Below are 19,122 nucleotides of genomic sequence, written 5' to 3'. Positions count from 1 at the left end.
AGCTCTACTATAATACAGTCTCAGTGTTTCATCCACGTTGAAAGTGCCAGGAGATCAAAGGGCACTGCCTCATATTTGCAGTAATGTGCTTGCTTGTTTGTTTGCTTTCTTATCCTTGAGTTGAGAGAATATACCATCTTGGTATATTTGCCATTCTGTTGGCAGTACCTTGGCAAATGTCCAATTAGTGCTCCTGCCTGAATAGATTATAACATTGGCTAGTTCAGGATAGTATTTAGTGGAATTTCTATCATCCCCCCCTCCAACTCTTTGTTACCTATCAGCAGAAAAATAAATTGCCCCAAAAAGCATCTACCAGTAGTTCCAAAGATTTTTTTTTAAAAAAAACCCTAGATAATATTCGGATTGTGAATGAAGCAATAGGGGAGCACTTGTAAGATTCCCCCAACCCTGCCTCATCACATGTTCAGAAGGGTGATTGGACAAAGGAATCCAAGTTGCCTCTATCTCTTTATGTACTTTCCTTCAGTCTAGAGCAGACATGTCAAACTCGCGACGTCACGTGACATCGCACAATGTATCGGCACAGTTTTGCCATTGCCGGCTTCCGGATGATGCGTCCAGCCTGCGGGCTGGCAGTTTGACACCCCTGGTCTAGAGAAAACATAGGAAGGGTGCAGGAAACATTGTTGCTAATTTGCATTCTGGTATGTGCATGCATTTGGATTGGCTGTGCTTAACATAGTAGCCATTTTATGAATAATCCAATCCCATAGTAGCCATTTTAGAACAATTTTAGAACAATGGTCATACAATATACTCAACATTCCAACCATGCCTGTTGCCCAATAAAGATAATTTAGCCCTCTAGCACTTGTATCGACTGTGTTATTCCTATTTTAAATGTTCCTTTCCTTTTACTTTTTTCTCTGCCCCACATCCACATATAATTTTAATAATTATATGAAATATATGTTGGGTTTGGCAGGTGTAATATATGTCTCAGGCTTAGCAGAAATTCCTACCCCTCCCACCCTGCCGCCCGGCCCGGTCAGTTTAAGATCTTCTCAATTTGTTCTCAATAACTCTTGACAGACTGTCAGTTCTTTGTAGGTCCTTTGAACAATTTCCTGGCTTTTGCTTTGTTTCTTGTTTTAATCTAACTGATGGGCCAGCCCAGATATCACAGAATGACATGACATGATAATATTATTCAGTGATGAAAAAAGCTTCATTGCCAGGGCAAAAACTACATTGCAAGAATTAGGGTGAAAACCGTGAGCTAGTTAGCTAATAAATTCTTTGACAGACATGCCTCTAGTATAAACCATTAATATGAATGAGATGAGAAGATGTGAAAAATAAACTGGCAATTTAAATGTACAGTATTTCTCTTTCTTGGAGCCTGTTTTTCCATAGCTTTTTAACTGCTATGAATATATTTGATCAGAAAATTGCTAACACAAAGGGTTAAAGCATAATTCTTATAGTTGGCTATTTTCATCCTAAATATGAATTAAAATCTTATGTAATAATCTGAACAAAAAATATATCTTTGATTTTCAGTAAAACAGATTAATTTTAAAAGCCTCCTTAAGTTCTTAAATTGTTGTCAAATTAATAAATGATTAGCAGTGGTTAATCAAACTGCTTTTTTCACATAGTTACACATTTGATTATTGATGAAATATTAAAAACAATTTTGCAGCACATCAATGTCTATGATCATTGTAAACTTTAACCAATATAATGAGCTTTATTAAAAACTTGAATATTTAGTAATTCAGTTTGGTTGCCCTAAAACTAAACAAAAATTTATTTTTAAGGAATGACTGAGAACATTAAACATTTTTTATTTTGTTTCTTTCAGAAAAAAACAATCATATAAAGCTTTACTTATTTGTTTTGAGCTACTTTATAAAATAAAAGAATTTCTGAAATAAAAACAGTGACGATTGCAAAAATGTTTACATGTATACTATAATGGCAATATGCTATAATACTTGAAATAAGTATAGTTTAATCTCAGCTATTGATTCCACTATAATCAAGTATCATGACAAAATATATCCCATAGCCTTACATAAATGTGAGGTTATTTTTTTCTTGTATTAAAATGATATTTTAAACTATTTTTATCTTTTGTTATTCTTTGATTTCTCTCAGAAAAATATAGGTCATATATTTGATAATTCGACATTCCCTCAATTGCTGTCCTAGTTGCAGAACTGACAATTGGTTATTTCCAATATCTTGAATATCTTGCTGTCAAATTAATTCTTTAAAATTGTGTTGCTTTTATTAACAGAAAAATAGACAGAAAAAATAGTCACTTTAATTCTTGAATGCTAGTATATACTATTTTTTTGCATTTATAGTAATTCATAAAAAAATCCTGATCTCTTTTTATTTCTGCACGTAAGGTGGAAGTTAATACTGTCTCATTTGTAGTTTTGTGTCCTTTTTTTTTTAGTTTAGATAGAACAAAAACTAAAATGGGCACAGGTTGAGAAAGAGGTATGGAAGTGTGCAAGAGGTCCTGCATGGGTTGGGGAAGGCATGCAGGGGGTGGCATGGGTCAAGTAGGATACGTGGAGGGGGAGGGCTTGTGAGGTGGGTGACACAGGTTGATGGTGCACATGAGGGTTCCTTTCCTGCATGGGCTGGGAAGGGTGCACGGGGGTGTGTGTGTGTCTTTCCTCCTTGCTTCTCCTTTCCTTTCCTTCCTTTCCTTCCCCTTCTCTTCTCTTCCTTTCCCTTGCCAGCAGGTAGATATGTGTTTGCTATGGATGGGGGAGGGAAAAAGGGATTGCAAGACTTGAAATTCTGAACTGAAGAAGCTTCTTGGATGAGAAGTGAAATATTTTCAAAGGAAAAATACCTCAAGAAAGTCCAGTTGCCTTTTGGAAAAAAAAAGCACATTTTGGGACAACCATGGCCTGGATGATTGAGAATCTCCATAGTCATTCAGCCTGCCGGTTGCTTAAAGTATACTAGTTACTTTTATTCCCAAAAGAACTGTAATACTGTACCTTAATGGGTTTCAGTTAAATGGGTTTCAGTTAAGCTTATATTTTAAAGGTTAAAAAATAAAAACATTTGAAAGGTCATATACAACTGTCTGTTGTCTCTGGCTTATATTGATAGGTTATTGAACTGCCAGATGATTGGTTAAATAGTCTTAACTGAGAATAAATATTCAAATTGAATTAGTTGGAAATTAGTCTTATTGTAAGTAGAAAGTGTGCTAAGAAGTTATTAGTAAGAAGCAAGATAATAGCTGCAAGGACTCTTGATAGGAGTTTAGAAGCAGTTTCATGATAGCTTTTGGCAGCAGGACGCAGAAGGTCTCCAGGAAAGACAACTGTTATCTTTTTTTTCCCCATGTCCTGATGAAAGTTTCACAGAAGGCTGTAGTAGGTTTCAGGAAGAAAATAGGACTCAAAATGTCAAAGGTCAATTTGAATAAGAATGGAGCTGTGTTCAATCTGATATCCTCCCAAAAGAAAAGAAAATACTTTAAAAGTTCTCCCTCTGAGTTCACTCTGGAGAACTTTTAAGTATTTTATGAAACTAAAAACAGCTAACTAGAGTGAAAGAAAATTAGCACATAGAGGTAGTCCTCAGCTTACAGTGGTTTGTTTAGTGACTGTTCGAAGTTACAATGGCATTGAAAAAAGTGACTTATGTCAGTTTTTCCACAGTTATGAACTTTGCAGAATCCTGTGGTCACGAGTCCAAAATTCAGATGCTTGGCAACTGGTTCATATTTATAACCATTATAAATGGTTAGCCCACTGCTCCACTGCCTTGGTGGAGCAGTGGGCTGATGCCTCCTTAAGTAACACCAGCTGCCTGCAATTAGTGCAGGTTCGCATCCCACCAGGCTCAAGGTTGACTCAGCCTTCCATTCTTCCGAGGTAGGTAAAATGAGGACCCAGATTGTTGGGGGCAATTAAGCTGACTTTGTAATAATGCCGCTTGGGGGGAGTGTGTGAAAGCCCTAACAAGCAGGCATATACATAGAATGAAGGCTACTGCTAAGCTTGTAAGCCGCCCTGAGTCTTCGGAGAAGGGCGGGATATAAATGGAATTAAAATAAAATAAATAAATAAATAAATAAATACTGTGTCCCAAGATCATGTGATCACATTTTGCAACCTTCCGAAAACCAAAGTTAGTGAGGAAGCCAGATTCACTTAACAACCACTTATCATCTGCAGTGATTCACTTAAAAATTGAGGCAAGGAAGGTTGTAAAATGGGGCAAAACTCACTTAACAAATGTCTCACTTAACAACAGAAATTTTGAGCTCAATTATGGTCGTGAGTCAAGGACTACCCGTATGCTTTACTTAAGATCATTAAGTTTGTTAAGGATATAACTTCATTAAAATATTAGTTCATAGGTTATTAATGACATTTAATCTTAAATAAATACAATTATAACTTATTCATCTTAAATAATTATCCATTTCTATTTATCCCATGTGTAAAAAAAAACAGTATTGTAACATTGATGGTGTATTCATAAGAGGCTTTAATTAGTGTTACAATGTCAGAAGTGGAATTTAAAGCATAAAGAATTAGTGTGAATTTAAAGAACAGATTAAGGAAGAAATATTTAGATGTATGGATTTTATATGCTGCCTTGACTTCTCCAAAATAAATTTGGGATGTGAGCTTAATGCAAAATAAATGACTACCGAATCAAATACTTTAGAATTTGGAAAAGATCGCTGAAGTAAAAACAATCCATTGATAGTTTGTACATTCTTCATGTTGTGTCTTGGCTGAAGGACTTAGTGAATGAATGAAGTCACAATTTTTTCCCATTTGGTGGTGGGAATAGGTTTGGGTGATTGGTTTGCATAGCTTTGTTTCCTCCTTGTCATTTCCTCTGCTTCTTAGACTGTGAAATGATGCATGATCAGAATGGCTCAAAAGAGACTTCTAGGATTAAGAAAATGGATAATAATAATAACAACAATAATAATAAAGTTGGAAGGGACCTTGGAGGTCTTCTAGTCCAACCCCCTGTTCAGGCAGGAAACCCTATACCATTTCAGACAAATGGTTGTCCAGTCTCTTCTTAAAAACTTTCAGTGTTGGAGCATTCACAATTTCTGGAGGCAGGTTGTTCCACTGATTAATTGTTGTAATTGTCAGGAAGTTTCTCCTTAGTTCTAGGTTGCTTCTCTCTTTGATTAGTTTCCATCTGTTGCTTTTTGTCCTGCCTTCAGGTGCTTTGGAGAATAGCTTGAATCCCACTTCTTTGGGGCAACCCCTGAGTTATTGTAACACTGCTATCATGTCACACCTAATCCTTCTCTTGAATTAACAGTGCAATCAGCGGGTATGGGAAATTTTCATAGTATTCAGGGTAGTATCACAACTTTCTGGATAGACTTTGGGAATTGAAGGAAATATCTAGGAATGGGAGAAAAAAATCTCACTGAGCAGAAGAAATTTTATTCAATAACATCATAGTATTGTCATGGTACAGTAGGGCATAAGCTTGGCATTAAAAATGATTCAGATTCAGGCCCTGTTATCTTTTCCAGGACTGAGATAAATGTGCTTATAGAAAATGCCCAATAGTTTCTGCAGAATTTTATTCTCAGTAGTGTCAAAATATATTTTGCAAAACATTAATATGAAATTAATTAAGATTATTATCTACATTACATAGCAGAAGCAAGAAAGATACTTGTGGTACATGATAAAACTTGAGCTCACTTCACTGGACTCATAAAATGTTATTCTGAGGTGGCAGCAATACATACATACTAGCTGAATATCCTTCTGTAAATAGAATAAATTTATCTATTGATGGACCTGATTGAAATCCAACTGATGGAGAAACAATTTTGACTGATTCCCTGTCTATAACCATTGAGTGGTTCTAGATGATTCTCCAACTCTCCAGAGCAGGTTCAAGGATTAGATTTAGGAGAAAAAGGATCAGTGAAAATCATCATCCTCTTTTCTACACATGTGGACATCTTTAAAATAAACAAAGTCAGTATTTCAGCTAGGGCGGACTTCATATCATATGAATCTCTGTATGATGGCTGATTGCATGTATATTACCATACAGGAAAATGAAATGGAAGAAATACAAAATGAAATGGAAGAAATATAAACAGTAACATTTTAATTAAGATTACATTGTTGTAAGGACCCACCTCAATCAGTTCTCCCAAGAAAGCAGGACTCTTGAAAGGAACTTTTATTGGGAGGTGTTGACAGCAGAAATAGAAGGCAGGATCTGAGGGTTTCCTGTGCGAATCAAGTAATTAAAAGTGTCCATAGTAACCCCACCCTAACTGTCCATCCAGACGGTTCAAACAGGCCAATCGCAGGTGTGAAAACGCCATGGGAACAGAATGATAAGGCGCTGCTTCCAACGGTGTCTGCACCGAGTTTTCCGCACTTGGAGATAAGGCAGATGGCCAGAGGTACATTCCATTCTCACCCTGTTAGAGACACATCAAAGAAGATAGAGCAAGAGACAGAGCAAAGCAAATACACATTGGCACCTCAAGCTTCCCCCTCCCCCCCCCAGGAGAATGGCAGAACCCGAAAAGAATAAGAAATCCCATGCACGCAGAACATAGGGTTCTGACAGTTGTACACAAAATAAAAATAATTCATAAAGCAATAGCAATACCTCAAACAACCTAGTATTAGTAAGCTGATGTAAAGGAGGAAAACCTGCTTTGAGTTGATTTTATGGTTATACATATCCATATAATTTTTTTTGGCAGCAAAATAGAAGCTGTTTATCCCTGCCTGCTTTCAGGATGTTTTTGGATTTACTGGTTTTTCCTACAGCTGTGGGATTTCCTGGTGATCTCATATCAATTACAATTCAAACCTGCTTAGAGATTTTTCAGTCAAGATGGGTTAGGTACTGCCACCTTCTGTTAAATTAACTCTTGCAATGGAATACATGTGTATTACCTTGATTTAGATTTTAATGCTAAATACATTATATTGTAATCGAGTATTTTATTCTGGGGCATAAACATTTCTCCAAGAATAGCTATTTTAAGTTCGGAGTCCTGGAGGACTGAAATGTTCTTCACATGTTTTTCAATATTTGCCTTCTTGGTGTCAGATCAATACACATTTATTCTTTTTTTGTAAGTTCTGCCATCTTAATTTCCTTGGTTATGTATTTAGCTGGCCCAGTCCACATCATGAAAACTAGTTGTTATTTGGATCTTTGTGGGCCTTTCCTAAGGGTATGATGGGTCCTGAGCCTCCTGAGTCTCCTCTACATATTGTGTGTGTATACATAGGCACATGATAGCATGTCTGTATTGGCAGTCTTGCTGTTCTGTGACTGATTGGTAGCCATCATTAGTTATTGTTGAAATTGATTGTTACCTGTTTAGATAACAGCCCTATATGTCTGGTAAGACTGTATGACCTCTGGATTCTCTAAGAGGGCACTTTTGAAAGCATCCTCACTAATACAATTGATCTGGTCAATCCATTAATGCAGATTGGTCTGTAGACTGCTAACAATTACCAGTTGTCAATCAACGTTTTTTTCTGATTATGAAATTATTTTTAGCAATGTGCATTCATTTTAGTATCCCATCAACATTACCATTTATTTTGTAATTTAATATGACACAGTCATCTCAGCAAATTTTAGATTAATAGATAATACTGATTTTTTTAACAAATACAACAATTGTTTTATCTTACAGCTCTCATTTGCAGCAACAACACCAGAGTTAGCAGATAAGAAAAAATATCCTTATTTCTTCCGGACAGTGCCATCCGATAATGCTGTGAACCCAGCAATTTTAAAGTTGCTCAAGCATTATAAATGGAAAAGAGTAGGAACTTTGACCCAGGATATACGAAGGTTTTCTGAGGTAAGAGCAGTTTAATATCTTCTCATTGAAGTTGGAGTTGGTTGAAAAATGGCATGTTCTTGATATAGAGTGAAGCTAATGGTGGGGATTAAGAAACATTTCTAAAATAATTCATAATTAACCAAGAGCTGAACCAGCAGTTATTGCGTATACATTTTCCAAAGATCACATTGTAAGGCAGACATTTTATCTTTGAAGCTTGTTACAAAGGCTTTTAACCTGTATTTTTCTATCTGCTAAGAAATGTTTATTTCTTCAAAGAATTTAGACTGCATAGCATGGAAGCTTGGATACATAGATTTCTATCATTGTTATACTATTTTGTTAAGTTGCAGAATAAATATCAATGTTACTGATAGATTATCACATAAAACTTGTATACTTAATAGTTACTGTCCAATTCTAAATATGGGCTCTCCAAGGACAAAGCTGAAACAAGAATAATCCAGCAAGGCAAAACTATAATTTGACAAATGACATTCTTGATAGAATTGATCTGAGATTAAAATGCTAGTGGAACATTTTTCCAGGTTTAAAATAAATAAGAAGTAATCTAAAATGGAATAAATAAATAAATAAATAAATTGTTAAATGGATGAAATAAGTTAAAATATTTAGAAGTAACAGTTTGTATAATATAAATGACTAATTATTTGTCTCAAATTATGCATTTGCTTGACAAAAAGAGGTATCACATCTAAATCTCACAAATTTTATAATGCATTAGTCAGAAATCTGATCAAATGAACTAGGACAATTTAAAGTGTATTTTTTATAATATGCAACAATTTTCTCTGCCATAGTACCTGGTGATATTCTGATTAAATTCTGATTCTGATTAAATTTTTATTTACTGTTCATCTTATAGTTTATCAGACCACAGGCTTATTATGTTGAATTTTTATATTAATACATTGTCATATTCAGCCTTGTTTCTGAGTGCCAAGAATGAATATTGCTAATATTCCATTGGGTTCAGTAATTACTGGAGTATATTTCATGTGATCAATACATGAACATACAGTAGACTCCTATTATCTGGAAATCCTAAAAAATATAAAGATGCACATATCTGTCAAAATTAAATATGGTAGATAATATTTGTTAAGTTGCATGTCATCCAGTTAGTCTGCATAAAGGAAGAGAGGAATTTATACCTCATAACTTCTGCCATCATGTGTCACTATATCTTTTGGAACTTCTACCCATAGCATATTCTTCATAGCTAAAAGTGAGGTAGTTTGGTATAAATTTCCTACATTATATCCTGTCAGTTTTCCCTTAGAATCTCCATCCTACATTCTACATTTTAGTCTGTGTTCTATAAATAGTCTATGTTCTATTTTCTTAGCATAGTCTCTCTTCTGCAGTTTTTCACATCCTGAGAGAAATAAACAAATGCTTTGTAATGAACCAATTGTAATGAACTGTAGTCCCTCTTGCCAAGGTCTAAAAAATTCTTTTTAAACTTGCTTAAATGTTACCCTGCTTTGATGATTTTTGAATGAACTGAATTATAGTTTTACTTGTTGAATCATATCTGTCTATGGTTTCTGAATTGGAAGAATTTTCCTCTCATTTCTTTATGTATACTGTTGGAGTGAGTGTGAAGCTGAACATATTAGCACAAGGTAGAAGTTTTATCTTTTTGTAGTTTGTGGATTTGTGTATTAGATTTTTGAAAGATTGGTACTCTAGAAATTAATGTAAATATTTTTTTCTACTAACTACCCATCAACTATAATTTTGGCCAAAACATTCAGCTTAGAAAATAGGTGTGAGATATATTTTTGTTGAAAGTTGATATATTTAACAAGACATATACATAAATGCAAATAAGGAACATAAGACTCTTTACTAAAACATATTAACAATGGAGAGAAGTTTACACTAAGATAATGCTCTTTGCAGAATGATGCTAATATTCTCTTGCTACAAATACTTAAAGATATATGGCCAACTTATATTGGGATGACTCCTCCAGTCAAATGCAGGGGCAAAAAAACTTAGCTCAAAGAGAGATGATTATATTCCTGACAAAAACTGATCTAAAATATATCCACTCAAAAACATATTTCATACATTATCTACTATTAGTCTACTATATCCTACTATATACTAGCTGCCCAGATACACTCAGCATGTCACCTGTCTCACTAGAGGCAAAAAATATTTTAGACCACTGCTGCACCATATTAAAAGATGTTTATTGATTTTTTATCAAGAGCAATTGTGGGCCACTGATCATTGTTTGGTTCATCTTGTACCCATGTTATAGACAGAATCTTAAAATCGCAAAACCTGTGATCAGAACAGTGAAGTCTTGGACTGAGGAGGCAAAGTTAGAGTTACAGGTTTGCCCTGAAGCTGCTTCAGCAGATGTGGTTGAACTCATTGCTACCATGACATCATATGTTAATTTTTATGAGGACATGTGTGTGCTGACCAAGAGTTTGTGCATATGCAGTAATGTTAAACTTTGGTTCACAACTAAGCTCTAGCAGCTACGTTGTACCAAAGAGGAAACCTACAGGAATAGAGACAGAATGCTATACAATCAGGCCAAGAATATATTAATAAGGAAGAAGATATTATCAAGAGATGTTAACATTAAAAAGACAAGACAAGAAACAATGGTTGGAAACTAACCAAGGAGAGAAGCAACCTAGAACTAAGGAGAAATTTCGTAATGATAAGAGCAATCAACCAATGGAATAGCTTGCCTTCAGAAATTGTGGGTGCTCCAGGACTTCTGGTTTTTGTGCCGTAGCGCGCAGCTGCATGATTGCGGAGCTCTGCACCCCACCGCTGATTTCGCCCTGCCAGGGGACCCTGAATGGCTCTGATGTCACCTCGGAGAGAGGTGCCCTGATGATCATGGAATGACAGTGGTTGTTCTGTTTGATCTGAGAAATCCCTCTAATCCAACAGAAGAAAGCCTAGCTGCACACCAGCGTCTAGCCCAAGCTACTTGCAGCTGAAGTCCAAAAGCATGAACCAGAACAACGGTAAACAACATGCTGGGAACTGGTGAGAGTATCGATCTTCTCTCCTCCACTCTGTAACTAAGTCCTTGGGAAAGATCCCCAAAGTAAGAAAACCTCCGAAAGTGAAGGGAAGGGGACTACATCTCCACTCCCTCATAGAAGGAAATAGCGAATTAACCTTTTAGGGGGAAATATATTGAAATCAAAGTTAAAATACTACATTCTGGATAAATCTAGAAATTAAAAAATAACTGCTAAGATTAGACCTTAAAGGGTTTTGATGAAACTATAAAAATAATAATAAATAATAATAATTTTTTGTCTGAAAAAGTTGGAAAATAAACAACTACTGACACCTAGTGGAGAACTAGAGCATAGAACATTAACAATACTGACTCAGAAATTGGCAAGATGCCCCAATACAAAGAATAATCTGTTCCCTTGAACTTTAATAACCCTCAGCAGACAGCTGGGTGGGAACAAAGAAAGAATACATATGGGGCCAGCAATAAGATTAAAAAGTGTCTGAAGGAAAAGAAATTCTCTGTTGTCTAAGCTCAAGAATTGTTTACAGAAAAAGGAAAAACTTTGACTCTTGGCTAATCTTTTAGGGGGGAATTTTTTAGGAAGGACTCAAGGTGACTAAATATACTGAACTGCAGTTTTGACTGGTTGACAACTGACCCTGAATAAAATAACTGTTATAAAATACTGATTTTACTGATGACAATTAGAAATACAGTGGATTATAAAAGCTATATATGAAGATAAGAACTATACAAAATTGGGCTGTTTGGATTCTTAGTTTGGCTGACTATGGCACTGATGAAGGACGACTTGAAAGGGGGAGACAACATGGATATTATATACTTATCAAAGAGTGACAGAAAACCACATTTAATACTCCTGAAGGACCTAACCTGGACATTTCAAGACAAGACAAATACTTTCCAGGAGGAAATGTACGTAATGCTATGACAGATACAAATGACAATAGATTTAAACCACAAGGAGATCAAAAACAATTTGATGACATAAATGAGCACATCTCTAATTTAAACGCACAATCAAAAAACACTCAGAAAATAATAGTAAAGAATGAACAAATCCGATAACAGAACATAAACTAGAAGAAAATGACTCAATCAGCGAAGCTACAAATGAAGAGAATTATAATTCAACACAAATGGGAAAAAACCTACAAAACCTGGACATAACAATAAAAATGGAAGAGATACTTTATTCATTATCTGAGGATAAGAAAGAAGACTTAACAAAATGGACTATAGAACTGCCAGGAGAACCATTAGAGTTCGGGAGACAAAAAGCATATATTTTACACATTCTGTCTCCACTCCCAACAATACTTACAAAAATTCAAGAACTTCCTGGCAAGTGGAATATATTAGTTTGGAAAGCTACTTGGCAAAAGAAGAAGGCCAGAGACAGATTCAAGAGATTTGACTCGTCCTACCAGATGGAGTATTACATGAGCAAACACTTGTTTGAATATGGTTAAAAGAACAGATAAATTTGGATATAAAGGGGCCTTACAATAAGAAGGATAAGAGATATAAGTAATATACTATTTTTATAATATATAAAATGTAAAAATATTGGGATGATGTATGTGAATGAAAAGTTTGAAATTTAAAAGTAAATTAAGTTGAAGAGAATTAGGACTAAGGAATGACTGAAATACTGAGTGGAAATTAAGCTTAAATAAGAACTTAGAAAATAGGATATATAGTGATTTAACGAATTAAGTTCTACAAATATAAGTGAAATATAAACTGATCAGAAAAGATGTTATAGGTAGATGTCATATGATAGATAAGCAGTATAGTATTTTTATAACGCATGAAATATGAAAACATTGGGATAGTGTATCTAAATGGAAAATCTGGATATTTAGATGATAAATGTAGATATCCCAGACTCCCAAAAGACCTTTTTTGATTCCTATATTAAAAATTACAAAGTTCTCCCTTCCTGTCTCTAGTGATAACATTTCTGCAATTGTAAAATCTGCTTTCCTCTGCCTGCAAAAGACCTTTTTGATTCCCATATTAAAAGTTTAACACTTCTGCCTCCCCCCCACCTGCAATTGTAAGGTCACATTCCTGCATTCAGTTTAACACTTCTGCCTTCCCCCAATCTGCAATTGTAAGGTCACATTCCTGCATTCCATTTCTGCCTCTGGTGATAAAACTCTTTCTTCATTTACAACCACATTCCTGTCTCTGATGATTCTTCATTCACATTTGTATATAACAAGACTTGTTTCATGTAATTGCCCATGCCTCAAGATATGGCTTCCTGTCTCCTGAAATTGTCTCTGCTTCAAGATTATGTCTTTCAAGTCATGTCTTCCTGTGATAACCTTTTGTCTTCCCTGTTAGCATTTGTATATGGTCCCTGTCTCCTGCAATTATCTCTGCCTCAAGTTATGTCTTCCTATGATAATCCTTGTCAACTTTGTTAACATTTGTATAAGATAGCTATGCATTATTGTTTCCTGTAATGACCTTTGCCCTCTTCATTAGCAGTTCTCTGTTAGCATTAACTATGTTTTATTGTTTCCTGTGATGACCTTTGCTCTCTTCATTAGCAGTTGTATACAATGAGTTATGTTCCATATGTTGCTCCCTCATGAGTATGTTTCCCCCTCCCAAATGAAACAGCCTAATAAAAAGAGGGTGTGCGAAGTTGTTCGGGGCAGACCATCCACCCCGGGCACTCTGTGCTCTCTCACCTTGAACAAACTTGTGTTGGTGCCTCAGTTTGTCCTAGGACTCTGTCTCTGAGCTATCGCAGTTCCCAAGTGTGACCGTTGGAACGTCCGGCACACTGGGTCGGTGGCAAAGGGCAAGATCCTTCCATATTCAAGGTGTTCACCCTTGCGAGGGTCCCTCTAAATTCTCACCCCTGTTACGGGGCTCTAAGAGTTGAGGCCAGAACCCTGATCAGTCGCTCAGCGCAACAGATAAATATTGAGAAAATTATGATAAGAATTGTTTGAATATTAAGGGGAAATTAAGCTTAAATAAGAATTATGAAAATAGGATATGTGGTGAACTAATAAGATGATTTTTATAAAAACAACACAAGTTGATAAGAAAAAAATGTCACACATGGACATTATTATTATTTATACAAACAAAAAATGTTTATATTTAATGATTTATGCATTGAAAATATTAAGAATTATATTTGTTTAAAGTTGAAGAAGGACAATACTATTGGGAGAAGGGAAGATCAAAGAAATATACTATTAATTAATATACTAATTATAGTACAAAAATTAATTATTATTGACTGTTAATTAACTACTATTGATTTTTTTCTCAAAATATATGAACCAAGACAACACGCTGTACACTAGGCACTAAGGATTGTTATTGTAAAAAAAATGTAAAACATTTCTTTAAAAAAATGGTGGGTGCTCCATCACTGAAGGCTTTAGAAAAAAAGACTGGACAACAATTTGTCTGAAATGGTATAGGGCAGGGGTCGGCAACCGGAAAAAGGAAAAGAGCCACTGAGAACTGGTTCCATCACACAAACAAAAAAGTGGGAGCCGCAAAAAGTGCACGTGCATGCGTCCACACATGCGCATGCGCAAAAAACATTTTGCGCATGCACAAAAAACATGGGAGGCACCTGCGTGGTGACGGGTCTCTCCTTTGGAGAGGTGCGCGCGCACCTCCGCCCGAACGGAGTTCTCGGCACTAGTGGCTTTTGTAAAGCAGGAATTGCTTCCAGCGGAGTCTTTTCCCTCTATTTTTTTTTACAATAAGTTTCTCCTCCCTCTCCACTCCCTCAAAAATAGAGGGACCCAGTCCGAAGCGCTAATTAGAAACATCATTTGAGCAATAAACTTAAACACTTTCGAGCAAATAATGCCTGCAGAAAAGAGAGGGAGCGAGCCAGGAAGCTGGTCCTCGCCTACACCGGCCGGGCCCCGGTGGCTTTTAAAAGCCCGGGGCCTCGCCGGGAATGGAATTTTTAAGGGAGGGCTGTGAGAGGGAAAATGGAGGATTTTCACTTGGAGGTTGCGGGGGATTTGGCAGCTTTCCAAACACGGTGCCATTGTCCGTTCAGGAGGAGGTGTGCGTGCAGCTCTCCTGCACGCGCAGCTCTCCAAACCTTTGGAGAGGTGCGCACGCACCTCTGCCCGAACAGCGGTTTGGAGACCTGCTGGTGCCGGTTTAGAAAATTGCTGCGGGCCACGGCAGCTTTCTAAACTGGCACCAGCAGGTCTCCAAACCACACCTCCGCTCGAACACCAGCAGGTCTCCAAACGGGTGTTCGGGGAGAGGTGCGCGCGCACCACTGCCCGAACAGCGGTTTGGAGACCTGGTGCCGGTTTAGAAAGGTGCTGCGGGCCGCGGCAGCTTTCTAAACCGGCACCAGCAGGTCTCCAAACCGCACCTCCGCTCGAACACCAGCAGGTCTCCAAACGGGTGTTCGGGCGGAGGTGCAAGAGAGGTGCGCGCACAGCTCTCCAAACCTTTGGAGTGGTGTGCGCGCACCTCCTCCCGTTCGGAGTGGTGTGCGCGCACCTCCGCCCGTTCGGAGAGGTGCGTGCGCACCGGGCGACTGGGAGCCGCAGGAGACGGCTCAAAGAGCCGCATGCGGCTCCGGAGCCGCGGGTTGCCGACCCGTGGTATAGGGTCTCCTGCTCAAGTAGGGGGTGGACTAGAAGACTTCCAAGGTCCCTTCCAACTCTATTATTATTCTGTTCTATGTCTGGAGATCAGGGCAGCAAAGAGAAGCTACTTTGAAAAGTTGAGGAATCAGTTCTCAGCAAGTGAACCAGCAAATGTGTGGAAAAGCCTGAAGAATATCACTGGCTTTAGTAGATCTCTCTCCCTTACTGAAGAGAATCAGCAACTGGCAGATGATCTGAATGTGTTCTTCTGTAGATTTGAGAGGAGATCACCGTCAACCACCGGTATTGCTGCCTTCCGCATCTCGAATCCAAATCCTTTACACCTATCTCTATACCTCTGGGTCCCTCTCCATTGGCGATCTTAGAAAAATATGTGTGAGATCTATTTCATAGACAAAAGATTGGAAAAGCACCAGGCCCAGGCATGTCTTTGCTTATTATTGCTTATTCCTATATGGAACATATACTGTAGTTCTGGTATTAAATGGTAGAAGGAACAAAGCCCCAATCCATATTGCTTCATTTGTTTGGCTTTGTATCTTTGCATATACTTGCAAAGATATTTTCAAAGTTTAATCAAGTAAGGGCTTTTCTCTGGCAGGTAATTGGCCTTCTTATGTACCCCCAAGGGTTTAATTTGAAGATTGTGGAAAAGATTCCAAGTCTCACTGAGGGCCTCACTGAAGCTGCACAACTGTTATTCTAAGTTATGAGATGCGTGAAGGAGGAAAATGAGACTTGATTTAGAACCCAGGCTGACTGCAGCAGAGCCAGCAACTAGAAATAGGTTCAGAAAGCAAAGCAAAACAATACCAAAAAAAGAACAACTCATCTTAGTTGATTGACAAGTTTCTTAGTAAATCTTTTTCTTTGTAGTTCATATTACACAGTAGATCTTTCATTGTAAAGACTGGGCTCATGTAATACAGTATCTTTTAAGTCTTTTGTTTCCTAACTATGATTTATTGAATGGTGTATGCCATAGTTTTCTGATATTTTATAATTCTACTATTTTTATCTCTTTTTACTTTTGCTGAGTACAGTTATATTTTTATTTTTAGTGTATTAGCTGTTGTGATTAATTTTTGGATCAGAGGTCAGTTCCACAGTTTTTAAATTAATATTATTAACATTTCAATTTTGTTGTACCAATTCAGTAAGGTAGAGAGCAATTTTGTTTTAAGTTCAACAAACAAAGGTATTCATTCAACAGTACTTATTTGTAGAATGCCTTTGCAGATAGTCCCGGACTTACAACTACAATTGAGCCCCAAACCAATTGCTAAGCTAGATAGTTGTTAAGTGAGTTTTGCCTCATTTTAGGACCTTGCTTGCCACAGTTCTTAAGTGAATCATTGTAGTTGTTAACTTAGTAACACAGCTGTTAAGCAAATTTGGCTTCCCTATTGACATTGCTTGTCAGAAGGTCGCAAAAAGTGATCACATAACCCCAGGACACTGCAACCTTCATAAATACATGCCAGTTGCTAAGCATCCGGATTTTGCTCACATGACCATGGGAATGCTGCAATTGTTCTAAGTATGAAGAACTGTCATACGTCACTTTTTTCAGTGCCATTATAGCTTTAAATGCCCACTAAATGAATGGTTGTTAAGTCGAGGACTACCTGCACTGTACATTTGTTGAGAAAGATAGTAAACTCTTCCATATCCAATTTCCAGCACCCCAACTGTGTGTCATGGTTCCAACAGATGAAAACTCTTCAAAAGAACTTTGAAGCATTGTTTACCTTAAAGAATCTTTTATTCGAGAAACAAAGTATCGGCACTACATAGTTGAAACCAGAAGCTAAATTCCCATCCCCTGGATACAAAGTAACAAAGTACAAATCCCTCCTCCAATAAACAGTCATAAATCACATTCCCCAATTAGCTTGAAGCGCGGGCTTTCTCCCCAGTTCTCCAGCCTGCCGAAACACTATCAGCTCTGGGCCCAATGTCCTTGGGTTCCCATGGCTAAGTTATTATTGTTATGACTAGCTGGACTCTCATCCGTATTCCCCCTCCCAGCAGCAACTAATTCTAAAAGCAATAGAGAAAATGGCTACATTTCCATCTGTTGTCAAAGCAAGAACATCTGATGTTATTAGCATTGACACTGTGGCCATCAGAATACCTCAAGATTATGCCAACAAAACTCAGTCCCAAAAATAAAATCTAAACTTTTAGGAAAATAAGGGTGGAAATAGGACTACAATGTTTCAAGGTATAAATCCCTGAGAAACAGGTCAAAATTGTATTTTCAAAATTTAGCAGCAGAATTTTCCGGTAAAACCTACAAAATATGGTGAGGGCAGTGCAAGGTTTTTAGAAGACGACACACATCCATTTCTTTCCTTAGCATCCCCCGGCATGATTTAAAAAAATGGCCCAAAAGACATCAGCCTCATCCCATCTGGACTTCTCTAATTGCACTAATCAAGAAGCTATGTTTCAGGCTTCAAACTAAAAACCCTATCTCTAAAAATAAAGGCCATTTTCTTGCTTCAAGATATGGTGGATATTGGATTGTTTTTTGAGATCATAGATGCTGCATATTGTATTTGCATACTGGGGACTAATTTGATTAGCCTAGGACAGTGGTGGCAAACCTATGGCACGGGTGCCAGAGGCGGCACTCAGAGCCCTCCCTGTGGGCACCTGCGCCATGCCTTGGAGGTGGCAACTGTCCCTCTTCAACCAACTGCCCCCCACAGCTGTCCCTCCCCATGAGCAACATTGAGGTGACCACACCCACCTTGGCTACATCCACCCAATCTTCCATGACCACCACAGCCACACCCACTGAGTAGGCCACGCCCACCTGGCACCTAGCGATAAATAACTGGGTTTTGGGTTGCAGTTTGGGCACTCACTCTCTAAAAGGTTCGCCATCACTGGATAATTCACTATGTAGATTATGTAATATAAAGGATTATGCATAATTCAGAAAGGAATAAAGTCCAAATTGTAATAATGATTTGTTCCTAAAGCTGTAATTGTTAGATTGATTATGTATCTTGAATTGGTACAGATATGGATTTGTGTGTGTTTTCATTGAAAGTTCAAATTAGAATGCATATATCTTTCAGCAAGTATACACTTACTGTAAGAGCAGTTCCAAGCCCCATTCCAAAGCAGTCTCTCCATTTATATTCTTCTTATCCATATATTCATACATTATTCATAAGTGCTTCATATTTTTTACTGTGATTGTACTCTGCTACTATCACTGCTATATTTATGCCTTTTATAAAGGGTGAGAACAATAACCTCAAAGTTCAGTTTCAAACGTATTGGATAAAATATTTAACATTCACCAGATAGATAACTACTTGATCCCAGATTTTGCTTTATTTTGTGTTTGGCCCACCTTGGCTTGAATATGTCATTAGTTTCATTCCCATATTAAATTACCTGTTATTCTACACTAGCAGTTGAAATATGACCATTACTTAAATTCATGTTATATGACCCCTCTTTAAAATATCTTATAAAGGATTAATTTCCTCTAAAACATTTAATCACATTCTGGTTGTTAGCTGCTAGTAGATTTCTTTCTATTAACTGCAGCCTTTTACTGGAAGCTTTTACAAAGTACAGGA

The 19,122-nt window shown here is 37.1% G+C and overlaps 1 protein-coding gene across 1 annotated transcript in view; it reads left to right on the top strand.

Moving 5' to 3' along the window:
* The window catches only part of GABBR2 (gamma-aminobutyric acid type B receptor subunit 2), a gene marked incomplete at its 5' end in the record, with an annotated part of 404,913 nt that overhangs the window by 79,465 nt on the left and 306,326 nt on the right, over positions 1-19,122 (top strand). Inside the window, one exon of the mRNA XM_081324279.1 lies at positions 7,685-7,855. Coding sequence (XP_081180405.1) covers positions 7,685-7,855 — 171 coding nt within the window. The remainder of the gene's footprint in view (positions 1-7,684; positions 7,856-19,122) is intronic.

The sequence above is a fragment of the Vipera berus genome (assembly GCF_964194415.1).
Source record: "Vipera berus genome assembly, chromosome: 3".
NCBI classification, from domain to species: Eukaryota; Metazoa; Chordata; class Lepidosauria; order Squamata; family Viperidae; genus Vipera; species Vipera berus.
This window is presented reverse-complemented; position numbering and strand designations above follow the sequence as displayed.